The sequence below is a fragment of the Sinohyriopsis cumingii genome, chromosome 17 (genome assembly GCF_028554795.1).
Source record: "Sinohyriopsis cumingii isolate HCF-2022 chromosome 17, ASM2855479v2, whole genome shotgun sequence".
NCBI lineage: Eukaryota > Metazoa > Mollusca > Bivalvia > Unionida > Unionidae > Sinohyriopsis > Sinohyriopsis cumingii.
In genome coordinates, this window is record NC_142977.1 from 85,283,273 (window position 1) to 85,301,950 (window position 18,678).

Below are 18,678 nucleotides of genomic sequence, written 5' to 3' on the forward strand. Positions count from 1 at the left end.
GCTATTAACACAAAACCATAAGTTAAGCAGTTTATATCAACATATGAAATATAACAGGATCACATGTCGAATTCAGGGTATCAGGATGATCGATAAAAAAATTTTTAAAGTTTTGAACCGAGTGCCACCCTTTAATATATATATATATATATATATATATATATATATATATATATATATATATATATATATATATATATATATATATATCTGCAACTGAATGTACAACAAAATGACATGATTACTTGTTATTTATCAACTCTAAAGCCGACATGAAAGGAATAATGAATTTCAGTACATCCATATATTAGTGTTGTCGCTTAGCTAACATCTTACAAAACAGTTTCGTAATTCAGCTGGAAACATTAATACAACTGTACATCTGAATAGCACGTATCGTCTGCAGGACAACTTCTATAGAAGGGCTGTACCGTACTCCATTTCCGCAGCTTGGGAAAGCGTTGTTTTAAAAGGATAATGTTCAATAAATTCGCACAGCTTTGAAACATATAAGGAACTTATATTTTCATCATTTTATTATTAATTGAATCAAGCTAAGGAGATGTGTTGGGCTTATGCATTGTATTAGCAGAGAAAGGAACCATACCAGTAATATGATAATGATGAACACCATATTTGTATCAATACTTTAACGTCAAATTAAAGTCTTGCTGATTACATGAATCAATGCTTTGCTTGTCATTATAAAATAAAAATGAAGTATTCCTCAGGAGCCACCTTCATTCTCTTACCCACCTCATCATCATCACTGTCCATGTAAGCGGTCCTTTACTTATTCAATGTATTCGTGGACACCTTTGAATTAAAACATTAAAAACCAAACAACGTGGCTGAGAGGATGGACACGTAGAAAATTAACAGGGTAAAATATGCTGGAATTTCGTCCTGTCTGCCACTTTTAATAATATTCATTTTATATCAACTTCCCAAGCGTCATCATGTTGAATGCCTCAATGCCATGTGTGTTTGTGTGTGTGCGTGTACTTGTGTATAGGAGGCAGGAGGGGGAACTTCCAATGAAACTCAATTGATCATTCGGTGGATATATTGGATTTGATAATTCAGCGGATATTGGATTTGATAATTTGATGTATTTATTGGATTTGATAATTCGGTAGACATAGATGATGTCAGATTGGCAACATTTTCATTTAGGACCATGTAGACATCATTAGAAGTATGTTGGTGAAAATCCCGTGTCAGTAGGGCTGTCCATATAATGTGGAATTGTGATAGCACAGTTTTCTAGACAGCCATGCTTGCTGTCCATGGAGGAAAAATGATAATATTTTCAAGATGGACACCACGTGGCTCTAATGATAGTCAGTTTTCATATTTTCAATTTAGGACCAACTACACACCATAACATACGACAAATGCAGCTAAAATTGTGGCTTGCCGAGACATCGTATATTTGGTGTTTACTAATAATTCTGACTGAGTACCAGTTTTTACAGTGTTTCTTACTTGTTCAGCTAAACCTCCACATCATCATTTCTGAATTTGTTGCCTACATAATATAATTGATTGATATCCTTGTATCATCTGTTTTTTTAATAACCCCTAGCATGTAGTTAAAAGGTTTGTTTCCTCACCCGACAACTGTGGGTTGAATAGAGACTCACAATGGTGTAAAGACATCTGCATATGTATTCGTCTGTATATTTATAGAGGTAGTTTCAAAATAACTTGCAAAAGTTTAATAAGTCAAAACAAATTACATTATTTTTTCAAGTGTGGTTGATTAAATACGTTTTGTAGTTGGAATAAGATAATCTAGGTACCCGGAGTATTGACAACTTTGCAACGTATATTTACTGTTGTGCGTATTTTGAAATCACATCACTAAAATATGTTGAAATAACAAACACGAGCAAATATATGTTGTATACGTTTAATGAACTGTATATTATTCCCATCAAAATTGCATTTCACACACATACATGTATACGTCTAATGCAATTTCTGGGAAAATAGAAAGCTGTGCATACAGGTAAGACTTCAGGATACTATCTGCGTAACGGTAATGTAGAGAGATCATTGTACATTGAAATAGAAACCGCTTATACATGTCAAAACTAACACTATCAAGCATATGAATTACCGTCTATTAAATGATTCGAACATAAGATGAAGAAGAATGGAGGAAGGTATTTTGAACAAAAGGGCAAAAAAGAAAAAGAAAAAAAATCTGAGTAAATCATACAAAGAATTAAGAGACCAATGCTATATCATTACGTTGACTGTCTCAGTCTACCAAACTTAATCGATTGCTTGTTTTGGTCATGACAAAGAGTGTGTCAGTGATATAACCGCAAATAAGCACTAATGCAGCTGTTTGTTGCTAAGAATTCTAACTGATAGGGGTACATATATTCCATAATTGTAATTGCACATAGGTGTAATTATTTAATCACCTGCTATTCGGTTAAAAAAACTTCACCGAAACGATCTAAGAAATCCGAAAGTGTACTATTCACTTATGAATTAACTCCCTTAATATGTAGTTGTAAATTATTTGAAGTTACTCATGCGTAGCATCAGCAAACAGTTCGTGTTTAGGCTCGAATAAACAGCAACACAAGAAAGAGTGAAAACAACAAGCTTTGAAAAATTTAACAACTAATGTATTTCCCTGGCAAAATACTGCAAAAATTAAAAATTAAAAACTTTCGGTTTTAAGAATCAAACCCAAAAATAATCCATGTGTGTGAATACAGTTTTAGAAGTCCTAATAATAAAATGTTCTAATGATTTCAAGTTCGAGTCCCGGCAAAGAATCCAAGATGAAAGGCGATGACGTATGTTGTATCCTATATTGTGTTGAAGTCTACAGTTCCTTGTATGAAACAAGAAATATCACTCCGGTTTGGAAAATCAGAATAAAAAATTTAAGAAATATCTTTGTTCAAGAATTCTGTATGAACACACATACTTCTCAAGGACAAAAAATTCATCCTTTTAGAATCAAAATAATCTGAAGAAAAAATAACATATAACTAGAAAACTGGCTTCAACAGAAGGAAACAACTTGACATCAAGCGTTTTTAAGCCCAGATGAACTAAATTGTTTCTAAGCATCACTTATTAACACTAACTAATGCGTAAGTTCGAAAATGCCTGAATTACGAAATAGAGGATCACGAGATAATGTTTACATATAAAAATCACGTAGCCCGAGTATGACCTTGATAAAAGCCAATAATTTTACTCCGAGAAAATAAGTTGTTTACTTCACTAAACCTATATTCAAGCCTAGGGTCACGTATTCAATACAGCATCGATCTCACTCTTATTACTTCCACAATAGAAATAATAAAACAAAGAACTTGTTGACGTGACTGTTACTAAATTTGAATTAAGGTATGGAACTAGGTGAGCCTAATGTATTTATTAAAATGAACTGTCATGGTCAAACTATTTTCTGGAAAACGTATGAGTTCCTGATAAACAGAACTACATTATTTTGACATTTAATAAAATTTTAAAAAAAGACAGATTTTAAAACTTACAAACAATTAAATTAGATATAAATTAAATCAAATATACATAACAATCCATTATGGTTTAAATACCGTTAGATGAACACTATGTTGTCAAGCGACCTGTGCACGTGTTCTCATATACATTGATAATGGTTGTTTCAAAACAGGCTTGAAATGTTTTCGTTTTCGTCATGTTCTGTTAAAGTTTTAAAAAGTAAAAAAGCAATATGCCTGAATAAGCAATAGTTGCTTGACTATGTTTCTCTATTTTTAATTACAACACTTAATATAGGTTGGTCTGTCATTTAAAATGCATTACAGTGTATAGTATCTGATGTGCTCGTTTGAAGTCATTCGGCCAGTTAGTCAAGTTGTAACCCGCCTTCCGCTGACCTTAAAAAGGTTCGTAAAACGGTTTAAAGTGGGATACGATACGGTTAGGAGTGTAAGTACAATTTCCGGATATTGTTGGAAGAGTGTATGACCGAAAGTGATACCCTTTCACAGTCTTGCATGGGTTCTCCAGCAAGCGTTCACATATACTATGATCGTTATTCTTTCATTATCAATTACTTAGTGTAGACATTATACACTGTTATGAATATCTATATTGTGTGTCTTACTTTTTATGAGTATAGATTGCAAAGGTAATTTACTACATACCATATTAAAAAGCTACTTTTGTTCATGACTGTGAGATTTTACTTTAAAATGAGACCATTTTTAAACACATTACGTAGCTTCACCATACTGGAGTTTGACATTGGAACGAAGTCATTTCAATGAGTAAGCAGATATGCTTGTTATTCTTAGGTCGACCTGAATTCTGATTGATTTGCTGCTAGAAATTGGGGGAAGGACCTGGCCATATTTACAAGCTGGAGTGATTTCGAAAGCATGCTTCTGAAGTTGCGTCTTAGTATTTTTATATAAGAGAGATTTGCAGGAAAATTAGTTATCCCTAGTTTCAATATCATTATTTGTGGTGTCCTTAAGTTCTGTTCAATTATTTACTTGAGAGGAGTTAATTAGTTGATGTCAGTATTTCATTGGAATTACAAAGTGCTCGTCGACTTTTGATAAAATAACTTTTTAAAATTACTGTGAATTCATTTAAAGACATTTTGAATTATGTCAGTGTATATATATCAAGACTGTCAGCAACTCAAAATATTCTGGAATATTGAAAAATATGCACATTAGCACAATAGATTGGACTTCATTCGGAACACCACCGAAACTCATTTGGAATACTAGATATAAAAGTATAAAACAATTTAGGGTTTCATTGCTCATACTGTAAGTTATTATTAACCTTTCACTTGATATTCTAGGGACATAAACTATTTGATTAATGTTACAAAACTTGTATGTTTTCTCTCCGTTTTGTTACTTACTTTGAGACCATAGAGCCATAACAACACAAAATATACAACATGTACATGTACGTACAAAGTGATCTGTAGACTCACGACCAAAATAAAATGTAAGGGAAATTCAAATATTTAATGTGACTGGCGTCAAACACTTGCAAGTCTCAGAAACGTTAAATCCGACATGATTGTATAAAATATATTAGTCACCTTCTTTTGGTATAATGAATATAAAAAGGAGATATAGTTACTCTACCGTAAATTAAATGAATTAATACTAACAGCTGAAATACGATCGCTAGTCAATATATGTATTTAACATCGTAACAGCGGCGTGTAATTTTCTTTACACATCCCATTGTGTTACAAAGTGCGAGTAACAGGAGGATGCTACTAATAATGATTCAGAAAAGAAATCGGTTCACAAATGGTACAATTACTGCATCTATTTATGACAAAAGACACTAACAATAGTGAGTCAGAAGTGTTCAATTTATTGATACTACAAAGACTGAAATGCAAAAATTATATTGTTATTATTATTATTAGTAGTAGTAGTAGTAATAATAGTAGTAGTATTAGTATTTTCACATTTCACGCACATTTACAGTTCTTGACATGAAATAATGTTGTTCACACTCTTATATACCACAGTAAGCTGAAATTGTATTAAATATATATATATCATTAGAAATAACTTTAGGAAAAGAAAAAACATTGGAAAATGAATTGCATGGGTGAGATTGTGGAGCGTGTTTTCTTATCAGTCAGTTCTTTCGGATGTTGCTAGACTAAGGAACAAAGAATATAATTTCTCTGAGTTAATAGCACTGGTTGCCAATGCAGACTTTACCATTAGGACAGCAATGTTGCCCGTCACTGCAGCAACTACCCTGAAATTACAAATAAAAATAGAAGTAGATAGTAATACATGACGTAGTAGCAGTCCGGTTGTAATTGGTAGGGGGCAAAAGTTCATGGAGATTATTTTAAATATGATGTAGTGGATCAAATTATTGTAGGGTGGTGGTGGTGGTGGGAGTAGAAGTAGAAGTTATTTATATTAGTAGTTATATATAAGGAACGGGGAACAATCATTAGCCAATACAATAATGCGGATACACTGGATATTGAGCCAGCATTGTTCTCTACACGGCTTTTCTTTATGGACCAGTGAAATATTTTAGTTTTGCTAATTTGCTTCTTTTAATGTCATCATGTATTCAACCATGGCTGCAAATCACGAACGATAATTCGCTGAGATTTCCTCATTTTAATGAATAAACATAAAGAAAATATACGTCATCAACATAATAATATAACAACCCCATATCCAGTAATACAAGTATCCGTTTGTTCGATAAGTAATTTACTTTGCTTGGAAGAGAACCTATCATTGACTCGTTCAAATAGCCCGAAAGTTCATGTTTTGTCATACTAGGAAGAAACATACATTTACTATCACTTGCAATTATTGGCTAAGGAGGTTTATACACAGAAACGAGGAATTCTCCTACAGGTAACCATCTGAGATAAAGAAGCGTAGAGAATTATCGCTGTTGGTTGGCGACGACGGAATTCCACTACCGATCAGCTAACACTCTGGCATGAGATCTGGACTGCAGACACTTCTCGCACACAGTGTTAGTTTCTCTCACAGGTTCATTTACCCGCATACGTAAGAAGGTGTTATTGTAACATATATTTGTCGTTTGTCAAGCTAGGTATGCAATCTAATTAAAATTAGATCTCTGCCATAATTGCGATGTGACGGAGTAATGTTCTGTTGAGATTTACACTTACGACATAAAAACTTCATTCGAAATACATTTCATTCACCTATAACTCTCTTTAACATGAAACAACGCATATTCTAGTAGGTTTTTCAAAACAAGTGCACCTGAATTACAAAGGCTGCCAGAACGTGAACTATTATCGGTAGCTGACATAGCTACTTATTATAAGTAGCGGTCGATATTAGTCCGATTCATTAGATATCTTGCCCAAAAAGACTAATTTGTATGTATGTTACGTTGTTTCTTGCTGATCGCATACAATGCATTTATCATAACTGGAACTTTATTTTGTGATTTACATCCAGAATTTTACGAAACTTGCACATGTATCTAGTCTGTTATCAATACTGAACTAAATTTAACACGATTTTATAGACGTCTTTGAGATCAAACATGTCTCAATCTTAATTTTTATTACACTCCTGCCGATTTCTTATTATGTGTTGAATGTCCCGAGCATTTCACAATATTTTATTATTACTACAAATTTTCCACTACAAGATGTCATAAATCTAGAAGGAAACATATCGATCAAATTAAATTAAGGAAAGGAGATACTCAGGCAAGTGGAGTTCTCTCTCTCTCTCTCTCTCTCTCTCTCTCTCTCAGCCTATTCTTCAACTCAACTCTGGTCCATCTCTCACTGAAATTGTTTTAATGTTGCTAGCCTTTTGGGGGAAAGAAGGCTATAGATTATAGCATTTTCATATCCCACATGAATAAATTATATCAAAAGAAATTAAAAATACATTTCAAAACACTTTTCCTGTGCACATGCTGCCGCTGAATCCAATCAAAAGTTTCATTTGAATCACTTGGTCTCTGCTAAAGACATCAGGGCGAGTGAGGAGTTTACTTATACGCTTTACAATAATTTAAATTTAAAAGAGTATGGCATAGGAGTTCTGCCTATCAAATTGTTCTAAAGTAAATAATTTAAATAGTGTCATCATGATACAAGATTTTTATTTGTTGCTTTTGCAGTGATCGCGGTGCTGTTGATGGTCATGAACTAGAATGAAGAAGATGAGTAATTCTTGATGATGGTGTGTAGTAACGGCGATGGTAATGACTCTTTTGATATTTTTAATTATGATGTCTCACACGTAACATATACTACAGACATCAATACTAAGTGAGGAAAAATATAATAAGCAATCCAGAAATTCGGTACTGATTTTAAAATCATTTTTCCAATTGCATTAATTAGTGAAATGAGGACTTACTCCATCGTAGGGGCAACATCCACAACCACTCCCTAAGCAACAGCAGGTTTTGAGTCCTGGGCAGGTGTATGATGGATTTGGGCATGGAGAATCCACTGTGATATTGGCAGTTATTAGACTGCTTGCTTGTTGCCTTCCAAGTCTGTTATGTATTTCCTGCCCCTGGTAATAAAGATATTCTGTTATATTATTCATATATTTAAGAGGAAATATATAATAGGTTCATGTGTGTTATAAAAGCATCAGACTGTCACCAAAAATTGTAGTTTGACTTTAAAATGTAGATATTTGATACTCGCAAAAGATAGATATAAAGGAATTGTGTTTTGATGAAATGTTACGAACATTTTGCCGTCGGAAAACTTAACATTTTGTGCCATAATTTTGTGGTTGTATGTTGTTATAATTGTTCTTGTCAGTTTATCGCCTTTTTCAGTACATGATAGGCTATATATGGCGGCCAGTATAACTGATTAAGGAAAAATCCGGGAAAACTCCGGTAAGAATCACCGACCTACGGTAAGGTATTGCCAAGTTTTCGCACATACCCACATTTGTGGAGCCAAACACTCGAACTAACGCATACAGATGTGATCGGTACAGGAGAAAGATTAAGACCACTCGGCAACCCAGGCCTAGGTAATGATGATAGCGAAAGTGTGGATGGTAGTACTAATATTAGTAGCAGTATAAATTTCTTGTTCTTGTATTCTTGGATACCCATTCAGCGCAGGCAGTGGAAGTAGTATAAATCAATGGTGCTGCACGTAACGCGTTGTACAACAATCACAACGTCAGGTACAACAGTTGTGTTTATTTCAACCGGTAGATATGGATAATGTCCTTGTCACTAGGGTCACTGTATTTCTACTAGTGCTAGAAAAGGAAATGATACGACAAATGTGATAAGTTGTTTCCAATTATGAATGATAAATTATGTAAATGAGAAGGGGTCGGAGAAAATATTTAAACTATTTTCGTTTTAAGTTCAGAGCCATACTTAAACAAAATAACATTTTAATGAAGACACCGTGATGAACCCCTTTGAAAAAGAGAATACATGACGAAAAAAGACATTTTATTTGCAGGTGAGTATGGTGTAAACTGGGAGTTCTGGCGCACTAACGATATATTGGATGCTATTTTCAATCTTGGTTTCATAGTTTTTCCGTATCTTCGCCATTCTGCCGTATGACAAGTCTATTTTCGTCAGCTTTTAAAGGAAATAAATCATTTTATCAAAGAGAAACTACACGATGCTCCAGAAATCCGGATTCAGTGGGAAACAATGTAGTCAAATATTGCATATTAAACCTCATCGACGAGACAACAATGCGTCTGGTATTGGAAAGATTTTGAAGAAGAAAAACAACCACTGAGGTCAACAACCCAGTTCTATTTTAATGATAACAGTGACAAAATGTTTGTTGGGGATATGTAAAACATTGATGGGGATAACTTTTCAAACGTTTGACGTTACAAAGTTTATGAATTTGGAATTTAAGAATTCATGTAAGCATATTGGCTAAGAAACTAATGTGGCCATGAATTATTCAGTCAGTGAAACACGTCTCTTAAACATGTTTGACTTGCTGGTCTAACCATGTCAATTTCATAAATTTTATACAATTAAGTACGGTTGTGTGTGCCTTCCACAAAATTGTCTTGTTCTGTGTACTTCCTTGTTTAAATTCTAGTCAACTGAACAGCTGCAAATTAAAGATATGTTTTTCACACTTACTATCTCTTGCTGGAGACAGCATCCTATCTTGCCACTTTCCAGTTTGCAACACTCGTGATCTGGCGGGCACCGTGTTTCCTCGTCAAAGCACAACGCATTCCTTTGGACATGCATTTGTTCGACCAGGAATGGATTTGCCGACACCATTGTCACGAACACCAACAAACGAACAAGCATCTGTAAACCAGAAACAATAATAACTGACTACATACATATCAGAAGTAAAACGAGGCAGACAGACGGACCTCTTTACAAGACTGCAGTTATATATGCATTGCTAAAACTTTCAGATGTCATACATGTACCAATTCTTTTACAAACATTACTATACTTATGTCAATATATATATATATATATATATATATATATATATATATATATATATATATATATATATATATATATATATTGCACAGAATCCGCTGTCTGAAAGGAAACCAGTCGCAACCATCTAAGCAATATGTACACGTTGAAAGTATAATGTATAGTACTGACCTCGAACTTGCCAATGCATTATGGTTATCAGTAAGATCCACGATAATATAACCTTGTGAAAAATGTTTGCCCGTATATGTGTGTGCAATAATGTTCTGAATATTTTAGTACTTACTTACGTGTTTCTAAATAGACCCGAGCGTATTTTTAAAGTAGATGGAACTGTCGGTTAAAATTAATTGTCAACTTTATTCTCTGAACAATCATACATACATAATACTTGATGTCTTTGAAACTGTCTCTCAACATTATGCATCCAATAAAATGCAGTCTTTTAAATACAGAAAGAACATTTTTTCAATAACATTCCCCCACCCCCATTTCAGATGATGGCAAATACAATTTCATTTATGGGCTTTTATAATCATTATTAAAATTTACACTCGATGAATGTTGAAGCAAATCAAGTAGAAGTTGAATCTTGCACCATTAGCATGATGTGAATGGCAATGGCATTGTAAGAGAAATGGACGAACATATTACAAAAACAATGATGAGCTCACAGCCTTACAAAAGAAAACGAGACGATAAAGTCGGCAATAAGTTATATTGAGAAGAATACTTCGTATATGGGAAAGAAATTCTTACAAATTTTATAATAAATAGTTTCACTTTATATTTAACAGAGGATGTTTATCACTCAGTTGAAGGAGCGTGATTGCAAAACCACTTTTCAAGATCAAAACTACTGATTTAGCCAACAATTAAAAGTGAACTCGACTCAGAAGTTGTTTGCAAAAATTTGTTGAGAAGTGCTCTTAATTACATAATTTGTTTGGGCTAAAACAAATAAACAAATGTACAATATCTGACGCCCATTTCTGTGCCAATAAATGTATATGACCTATTAATGTGATTCGCGTTTGCATTTTATAACGTCTAATAAAGAAGTGGTTAAGTGAATATAAACGTTTTATGCCATATTCGTGGTTTCAGGAAACCATGTGATAGTATGTACAGATATGGACTCTTGTTTGAGATCTTTAAGGAAGGTATTGATGGCATAGTGCTCATTATTTTACTTCTACTTTATATGTATTATATAGTTATCATTTGCATTGGATCTACTGGCTGTTATTTTGATTTTTAAACAATATTTATTTAGAGTGTAGTAAAGACGAAGTTACCGCCGATGTCATTGCAGGGTTCCGGAGTTACATAGCAACTCTTAAAGAAAGATCTTTTTCTTACTTGTTCCTCGGATAATATGGGTTCATGTTCCGAAACTGTCACATGATTGCTACTTTTCATGAAATTGCTTGAACGTTTGAAGTAGATATGTAAATAAAGTAAGAACAAATTGAATATTGTAGTTTTCAGAAATGGAGAGCATATTTGAATCCAGAAATAGAAAAAGTACAGTGTTGGTAAAAAAGATCAAGTAACTGTTATTGGTGCTGTTTGTTCGTATAGATAAAAAGTGTTTAAAAGCGTAACAGACCCTTGCAGGTGAATGAATAAAGTAACCCAATATCGTAAGTTTATGAAATATGCTCTCACTTTAAAACTGTCAGTACGAACTGCTACAATGCACGAAGAACGTAATCGTTTTAAATATTTGTAATATTAGGAGTCCACCTGTTATGTGTCCTTTCTTTGGTTACTGTTATCTAAGAGATGATCCATACAAAAGATTTATATAAAAAAGTTACTAGCAGTTGCCTCTCTTGGCCTCAGCATTAAGAGGTCAGTGTTAGGGCTGGTCGGCCTGGTGTTAGGACAATCTGACTGGGTGAGAGAGGATGCTAGATGTCGGCGGCATGATGCCTCAGTGTTATACATCACTCGAAACTGCCACACTACATAAATCGTAGCGATAAGACTGAAACATTGTTAAAGCTAAGTTAATAATCCAAATCACACACACACACACACACACACACACACCTTTTAGAGATGATCGACAAACGTGGTATTGCCCAGATCGTGTAAATACTAAAATAAAATATTAAATCAATGGATGATCTGAACAGAGAGATAGAACAGAGCAATACGAGCCTCCTTTAAACAATATAACAGTTTAATCAATTATATACTAAAAATGAAATTGAACATGATAATTAAAATAAATTCTCTTAGAAACAAATTTACCATCCTCTTAAAAGGAATTAACCATTCTGGCGGTACCGATAAGACATATGTCATCAGAGAATCGAGCGAATGATCGAACTCATTTGCACAGCATGCCTTCATAATCTGGTTGCTTCTGGTCCTTTCAAAATCAACGCTGGTGACAGGTCATGGTCACCGTATCACTTACCCCCACCCCCCACCCCCACCCTCTCTCTCTCTCTCTCTCTCTCTCTCTCTCTCCAGCATCTTTGGGTCATCAATCATGACTTGATTGTCAGCTCTCTTTTCCCACTGTGAGGTGCACATACGATGTTAATTGTTCCACTTGTGCTTTCCGAGACTTTCTTTTCCTATGTAGCAGAATACCTTTCTACCTTTAAGGTCAGTATCGCTCTGCTTCCAGACACCCGACCCTTGAACAATGTATTACGAGAAATACTTGTTATTTCGCGGAGTCAACTTCTTGGCTTCCAATAGAAAATTAGACTGACTGCTTTCGCATGGGAAATTACTTAAAACATTGAAAATCGTCTGGAAAACCTTCACCCCTCATTTAGCTTAGCCAATCAGGATTAGCTGCATCTAACCGTGAAATACAATCAGGAAAAATCGAAGTCAGAATAATTCTCTTCCGCCTTTATTAATAACTATCTCTGGAAAACTAATTTATGAAACTTATTTTTCATGTAGCAAATTTGTCTCAGGATTATTTTAATTTTGACATTTCTCCGCTACTTAAAACCCCACTTCACCTCGATTCTCTATCTGTCTGACCGTTATCCGAACGCATAGACGAATGTGAAAACGTGATTTATCTGCCTTTAGGGCAGCACTCTTTTGCAACGGAGGAAACTGTAAAATCAACTTCCGGCAAGTATTGATTTCATGACATATAGCACGCGAGTTGTTGTTGTTGTTGTAGTGGGGTTTAACGCCATTTTTCAGCACACGATAGGCTATACATGGCGGCCAGTATTATTGGTGGAGGAAGAACCCGGGAATACCCGAAAAGAACCACCGACCCACGAGAATCTACTGGCAAGCTTTCTCACATACCGAGACTCGAACCGGCGCAGACAGAGGTGAGATGGCAGTGATCCGTAACGGAGAGCGCTTTAGACCACTCGGCCACTCGGCGCGCGAGTTGATCTGTTTGACTATTAAAATGACAACAAAGGCAATATATTGTTGTATTTGTTCCAGTCATAGCAATAGGTCGATAGATGGGTAAAAAATGACCTTACACAGGTTCAGATCGGTTCCGGAAATATGAAATGTTTTCAAGAAGTGGTGCAAAATAGTACGACAAGCTAATTACTACCTTGTGTGGTATTTTGTACCTATGAGATGAACGTGATGCCGTTATAGCAGATAAGGACATTATTTTATATTAGACCCAACCAACCTAAATTATATTGATCTCATTATTCCACCCTTTAAATATAATAAAAATCTATCCAAGGGCGATTTACAACTGACTAAAAATCAATGAATAAACTTCGAAAAAATTGCGAGAAGATAGAAATTTTCAGACTAATGCAGGGTGTGATGCCAATATCCTTGTCAAATCAGTGATAAAAATATGGAAAATTTGTGCAAGACTTGCACCGACCATTATTGCTTAAAGAAACGTAAAATGTTATAAAATATATTGTATTCCAGTTGTGTCTTAAAAATGATCATTAAGATGTCAATATTTTCTTCCTCTCTCAGGAATGTTAAGAGGCTCTAAATATGTATACATTCACGTACTAAAGAGCTACTAACCTTTAGGTAAAACAAGTAGTTCCGTGACGTTTTTAATTGAAATGATTATATTATCCTAGGTAATGTATGTGGCATGTGCACTAAATGTTACTAAGGGTGCCTTCTTCTTGAACAGTTGATTCACTGGTACTCAGCGGTCAACACCACATTCCTTTTGCACAGACATCTGACAAACTCACAATGTGCATAATGTATATTTGTATTCCTAAATATGCTGAAAACATGACAGTTAAATTAATTTCAGCATTACATGATTTTGTTTATATTTAAATCACAATTTTTAACATTTAACATACGCATAACGTGTTACTTGCTCTAATAAAGTGAAAAATGCATTACCCAATCACCACGTGGATATCTAAAAAACATTGACGTAGCTGTTGCTGCTACTCATGTGCTTGTCAATGACATAATAAGCGTTTCATATCCTTCAATAAATTTCATAATAAACGAAACAAATTAAACAGGGTGATAAACGTGCAGTTACCATCATTTATCTGATATGTGATGGTATCATTTAGTAAGATGGTGAATTTTCTCGCTTCTTTGATTAAATATAATGTTCTCACCTATACATGTATAACTATTTCACCTTATCATTTATACATTCAGTGACAGGCTAGAGGGCTACTAATCTATTTCTATACATTTCTACAAAATACACCATCAATCCAATAATGAAAAATGTAATTCTGCGTAAAACATTTTCATCTAGGATGACTAATAACATTATTCCAAAACACAGGCATGAGAACACATGCATGTATATGTATGTGCTATCACAAGCAATGACAGCTTTAGTCAATTGCTCGTTTTATGTACTTCCCGGAAGTTCTAAGTATAGAGCGGCACGCTCTAGCAGACAGGGTAGGTAGCCGCATTTTCACATTTGTCTATTCTAATTAAAATTAATCATCCTTTAAACCATCACAGGCCATTGCGTGCCTAGCTCATACGTCAATGCTCATTAGTGCGTGTCACGCTGACAGCGACAAGATTCCCTAAGTTATGGTGCAGTAATCATCTTTCAAAATTCACTTACTTACAGTAAATATCGAAAAATATTAGAGCAAAACAAAGATGTATGAACAGTTCCAAAATAATGTTTCCAATTCGTTATCATTCCTGAAATACAATTGAATATATGCGTTTTCATATACATTGAAATAGTCTTATCCAAAGGATTTTCAAAGCTTCGTTCACGCTACATAAATAATAACTTGAATTACATACATCGTTTGTTTGTAAATCCGCACTCTTACATACGAAAATTAATATCCTTATATATCCAAATATATAAATACAACATATTTAATCATGCCATGCGACGCTTGCTTGTATTTGTCTACAGAAGTCTAAGTTGCAGCTTAGCATACGAGAGTACTGTTTGAGCAGGAGCTATAAACAGAACTGCATTACATTTATAGCATGGGAATTGTTGGGGGGTGGGGGGTTTGGGGGGTGCTGAAGAAATTTGTCTCGCCACCATTCGAATCTCTACCAAGCCTCACCTATTGTTCAGCATTGCAAACAATATTATAAACAATAATATTGTAAACCAGGTCCGTACCATCACACTATCGAACCTGTTTTGTATTCGGATAGGGTAAAATGGTTTGTTTTAAAAATAAATTTATGATTTATTGCAACAGATTAGGTTATTGCAAAACGACCACTCTCTTAGATTGTTGATATTTTGATTGCCCGTTTTTGAATACTATTACAACTGAGGTGCCTTTGGTGGGAGCTGAAGAGTGAGTGTTATCGCCTAAGTATCCATCCAAAAGCACAATTAGCATATATTAAAAAGAAGATTCAATTTTTCTGCAATATATATATATATATATATATATATATATATATATATATATATATATATATATATATATATATATATATATATATATATACATATACATACATACATACATACATACATACTCTTGTGCTGCATTAAAAAACGATGGCGCCTTATGAAACACAATCTCCTAGCTATGACGCTGACATCTAGGTCAACCTAAGCATTATAATGATATTGGTTGCATTGATGCGAATCGTTCGCCTAGTTGCAACTTGGCCCAATAAAATTTCGTTCGGTGATGAGATTCCTGCTTCATTTAGAACAACTAAAAAATAATGCCTACGAGCCTTACTAAAAGTTTGAATGTTGGAGTACATCTATGGTCTACCGCCTTCGATATTTATATCATACAGTGCAAGTGTACTTTCTCCTCGGCAAGGTGAGCGACACAAAATAAAGACAGCGTAGTGTTTTCGTAGAGATGTGATGAAATATAAAGATTTATACTAAAGCTGTAATTCACACAGATGATTAAAACTATACGCACGTGTTCATATATAAAAGCAAACCATTTTAAATCCAGTATTGGCATTGTGATATTTAATCAAAACGTTAAGAAAGAGCGAGTTACAGATAGACAGACAGACAGACAGAGAGGGGGAGGAGATATGCATTAAATAATGAAAGATGATGTACCAGAAAATACAACAGCTTTGGGATCTTTTCATTTTCTAATTTCATTCTTTAAAACCTTTAATGTACATTTGAAAATAGCAATAAACAAATTTGAAGTGTGAGAAGAGAACAAATTATACCACGCGATCTAGTCTTAAAGCAAGAATATGTGAAAATACGTTTACATTGCTAAGCAATAAAACGTTATATTATTATATTAAGCTGAAATAACTAAAGTATTTACAAAATGTACGTACTCAATGAAGAAGAAAATATCCGTAAAAATTCGGGCACAAATAATACTCCACAAAATTACTTCCAATTATCTACACCACAATTAGAAACCAAATATCAATGCATCGAAAAAGAATCCGCCACCAGTCATTTAAAAAGGGCTGAGAACCAATTGATCTTCTACAGCACATCGTGAAATAATCCATAGATTGAAGAGCACCAAATGTCCCTGTGCAACTTCTGTCGATTCATTGTGGATATATGTATACATGTTTAATGATTGACACTTGGCCAATATAAAATTATAAAATTTGCTGGCTGCCTCTCTTTTCATGTCCCTATTTCTTTCTCTGAAACAAGTCAGTTTTCAACATTTTATGCTGAGAACTAGGGGTATCTGACATGAATTCGTCTATACGGGATGTTGGTCAGTGACAGTGTGAGAGACTGGTACAGTGTAAAAAGCGTGAGCAGTCCATATTTGGGTATAAAATGTCATCTGGTCGGTGTAGTGGGTTACATGTTGACGTATGTTGACAATAAATAAAATGCGATAATTGGATAATGATATATGTTTGATTCCTTTCTTGATGGTAGTTATTTTTGTCACTTTGTTTATTTTATTCCACAATAGAGCCAACATTATTTTTCTGGTTTGGTAATTCATTTCAATGCCAACAATGTAAATATTTATTGTCATACTTTTGCCACCGGTTGTGGGAGTGTCCTGCGAGGAATTCATGTGTGTGTGTGTGTGTGTGTGGCCAAAGACAACTAATTATTTATTATTTTATGAGCTAAGGATTCACAGTTTGCAGGATGGTGTATTAAATACTGTATTTAAACGAAAATGATATCTGGAAAAGATTAACGTATTTTTAGCAGAAGCTTATATATGAGTAAATTAAACAAAGTTGCAGACTTAAAACTAAGCCATTTTTATTTTATACTCGAAAATTATAATTTAATTTCTTCTGAAAAAACGAGGCTCACAGCATAATACCTTCTTAAATCATCGAATCTTATCGGTTAGCTGTTCATTGTACGGATGACTTTGTGGACAACAAAAATCCTTTTAGGCAACAATACTTTACAGCGGACTCTGCCGAACCAAACTAGGTTTTAAAAATGCACATACCAATAACCTAGGATACATCGTGTATAACAAGTAAGTGGATTTTACAGGTCTTACCACGAAAGTGTATCAATTTTACTTAACATTAGCATTGCGTTATGCTGGATTTAAATTGGCTGCCTTTGTATTTAAGTTCGTGAGTGTGTCTGTATTTGTGAATAAATATTATTATAGAGGGCTTGAGACTTCAAAATGCGTCCCCTACTGAAATTCGAATCCAGGTATGTGGGTTACAGTACGTATCTCAATGCCTGATAGGAAAAAAACTTGTAGCTAATGCCTTGCCATCACGTATCTTTCCGAATAATATTTTTATAAAATAATATACATATATTTTCGCTACAAGTTGAGACAAATAAGGAACATTTATAACAATAAATTATTAAGCAACACACTTACCTTCGGTGGATGACAGTCGCATACGCTTGCTCAAACTTTCTTCGATAAGCCCTTACTCGTTTGTATCTTCCTTTGTGTCAGTTTCGCAGAGACAGCCGCACTTCTTTGCTCATGGTTAATGTCGGCACCTAATATGAACCAATCAGAGTGTCATGTGATCAAGAAAACCTCACGTGATTGGGTAACATACAACTCCAGATGGAAGATTACTATAAAAATGACTAAATGCACCTGCTCCAAATGCCCTATATATATTTTTTGTTCAGTTCAAGGACGAACAAATCTCAGTAAACATCATTCATTTGCAAGACATTCGCCAATATCGAAAACGATTTGAATAAAAACATGTTTTTATTGCCCTATTTCCAGTACATGCGACAGGGCTACAAGTTTTAGCAACTTAGCAATAAATAACCCAGGACCGGATTAAGGTCCTTTCTAGCCCTAGACACTTCAC

General features: G+C 34.3%; 1 protein-coding gene across 1 annotated transcript; it reads right to left on the minus strand.

The window, feature by feature from the left end:
* Positions 1 to 5,353: 5,353 nt before the first annotated feature.
* On the minus strand, positions 5,354 to 18,379 carry LOC149779355 (progranulin-like). Its single transcript, XM_089939969.1, has 4 exons — positions 18,222 to 18,379; positions 9,643 to 9,819; positions 7,902 to 8,063; positions 5,354 to 5,772 (listed from the first exon to the last, which is right to left on the minus strand). The coding sequence occupies exons 2-4, from the start codon at positions 9,817 to 9,819 to the stop codon at positions 5,701 to 5,703; spliced, it is 411 nt and encodes a 136-aa protein (XP_089796095.1). The 5' UTR covers positions 18,222 to 18,379; the 3' UTR covers positions 5,354 to 5,700.
* Between the last annotated feature and the right edge of the window lie 299 nt (positions 18,380 to 18,678).

Excerpts from the sequence above, each read along its gene's own strand:
- LOC149779355 (XM_089939969.1), bottom strand. The coding sequence starts at position 9,819 with ATGCTTGTTCGTTTGTTGGTGTTCGTGACAATGGTGTCGGCAAATCCA. Across the intron at positions 8,064-9,642 it reads GCTGTCTCCAGCAAGAGATA|GGGCAGGAAATACATAACAG; the intron begins GTAAGTGTGAAA and ends CTTTATTACCAG. Across the intron at positions 5,773-7,901 it reads GATGTTGCCCCTACGATGGA|GGTAGTTGCTGCAGTGACGG; the intron begins GTAAGTCCTCAT and ends TTGTAATTTCAG.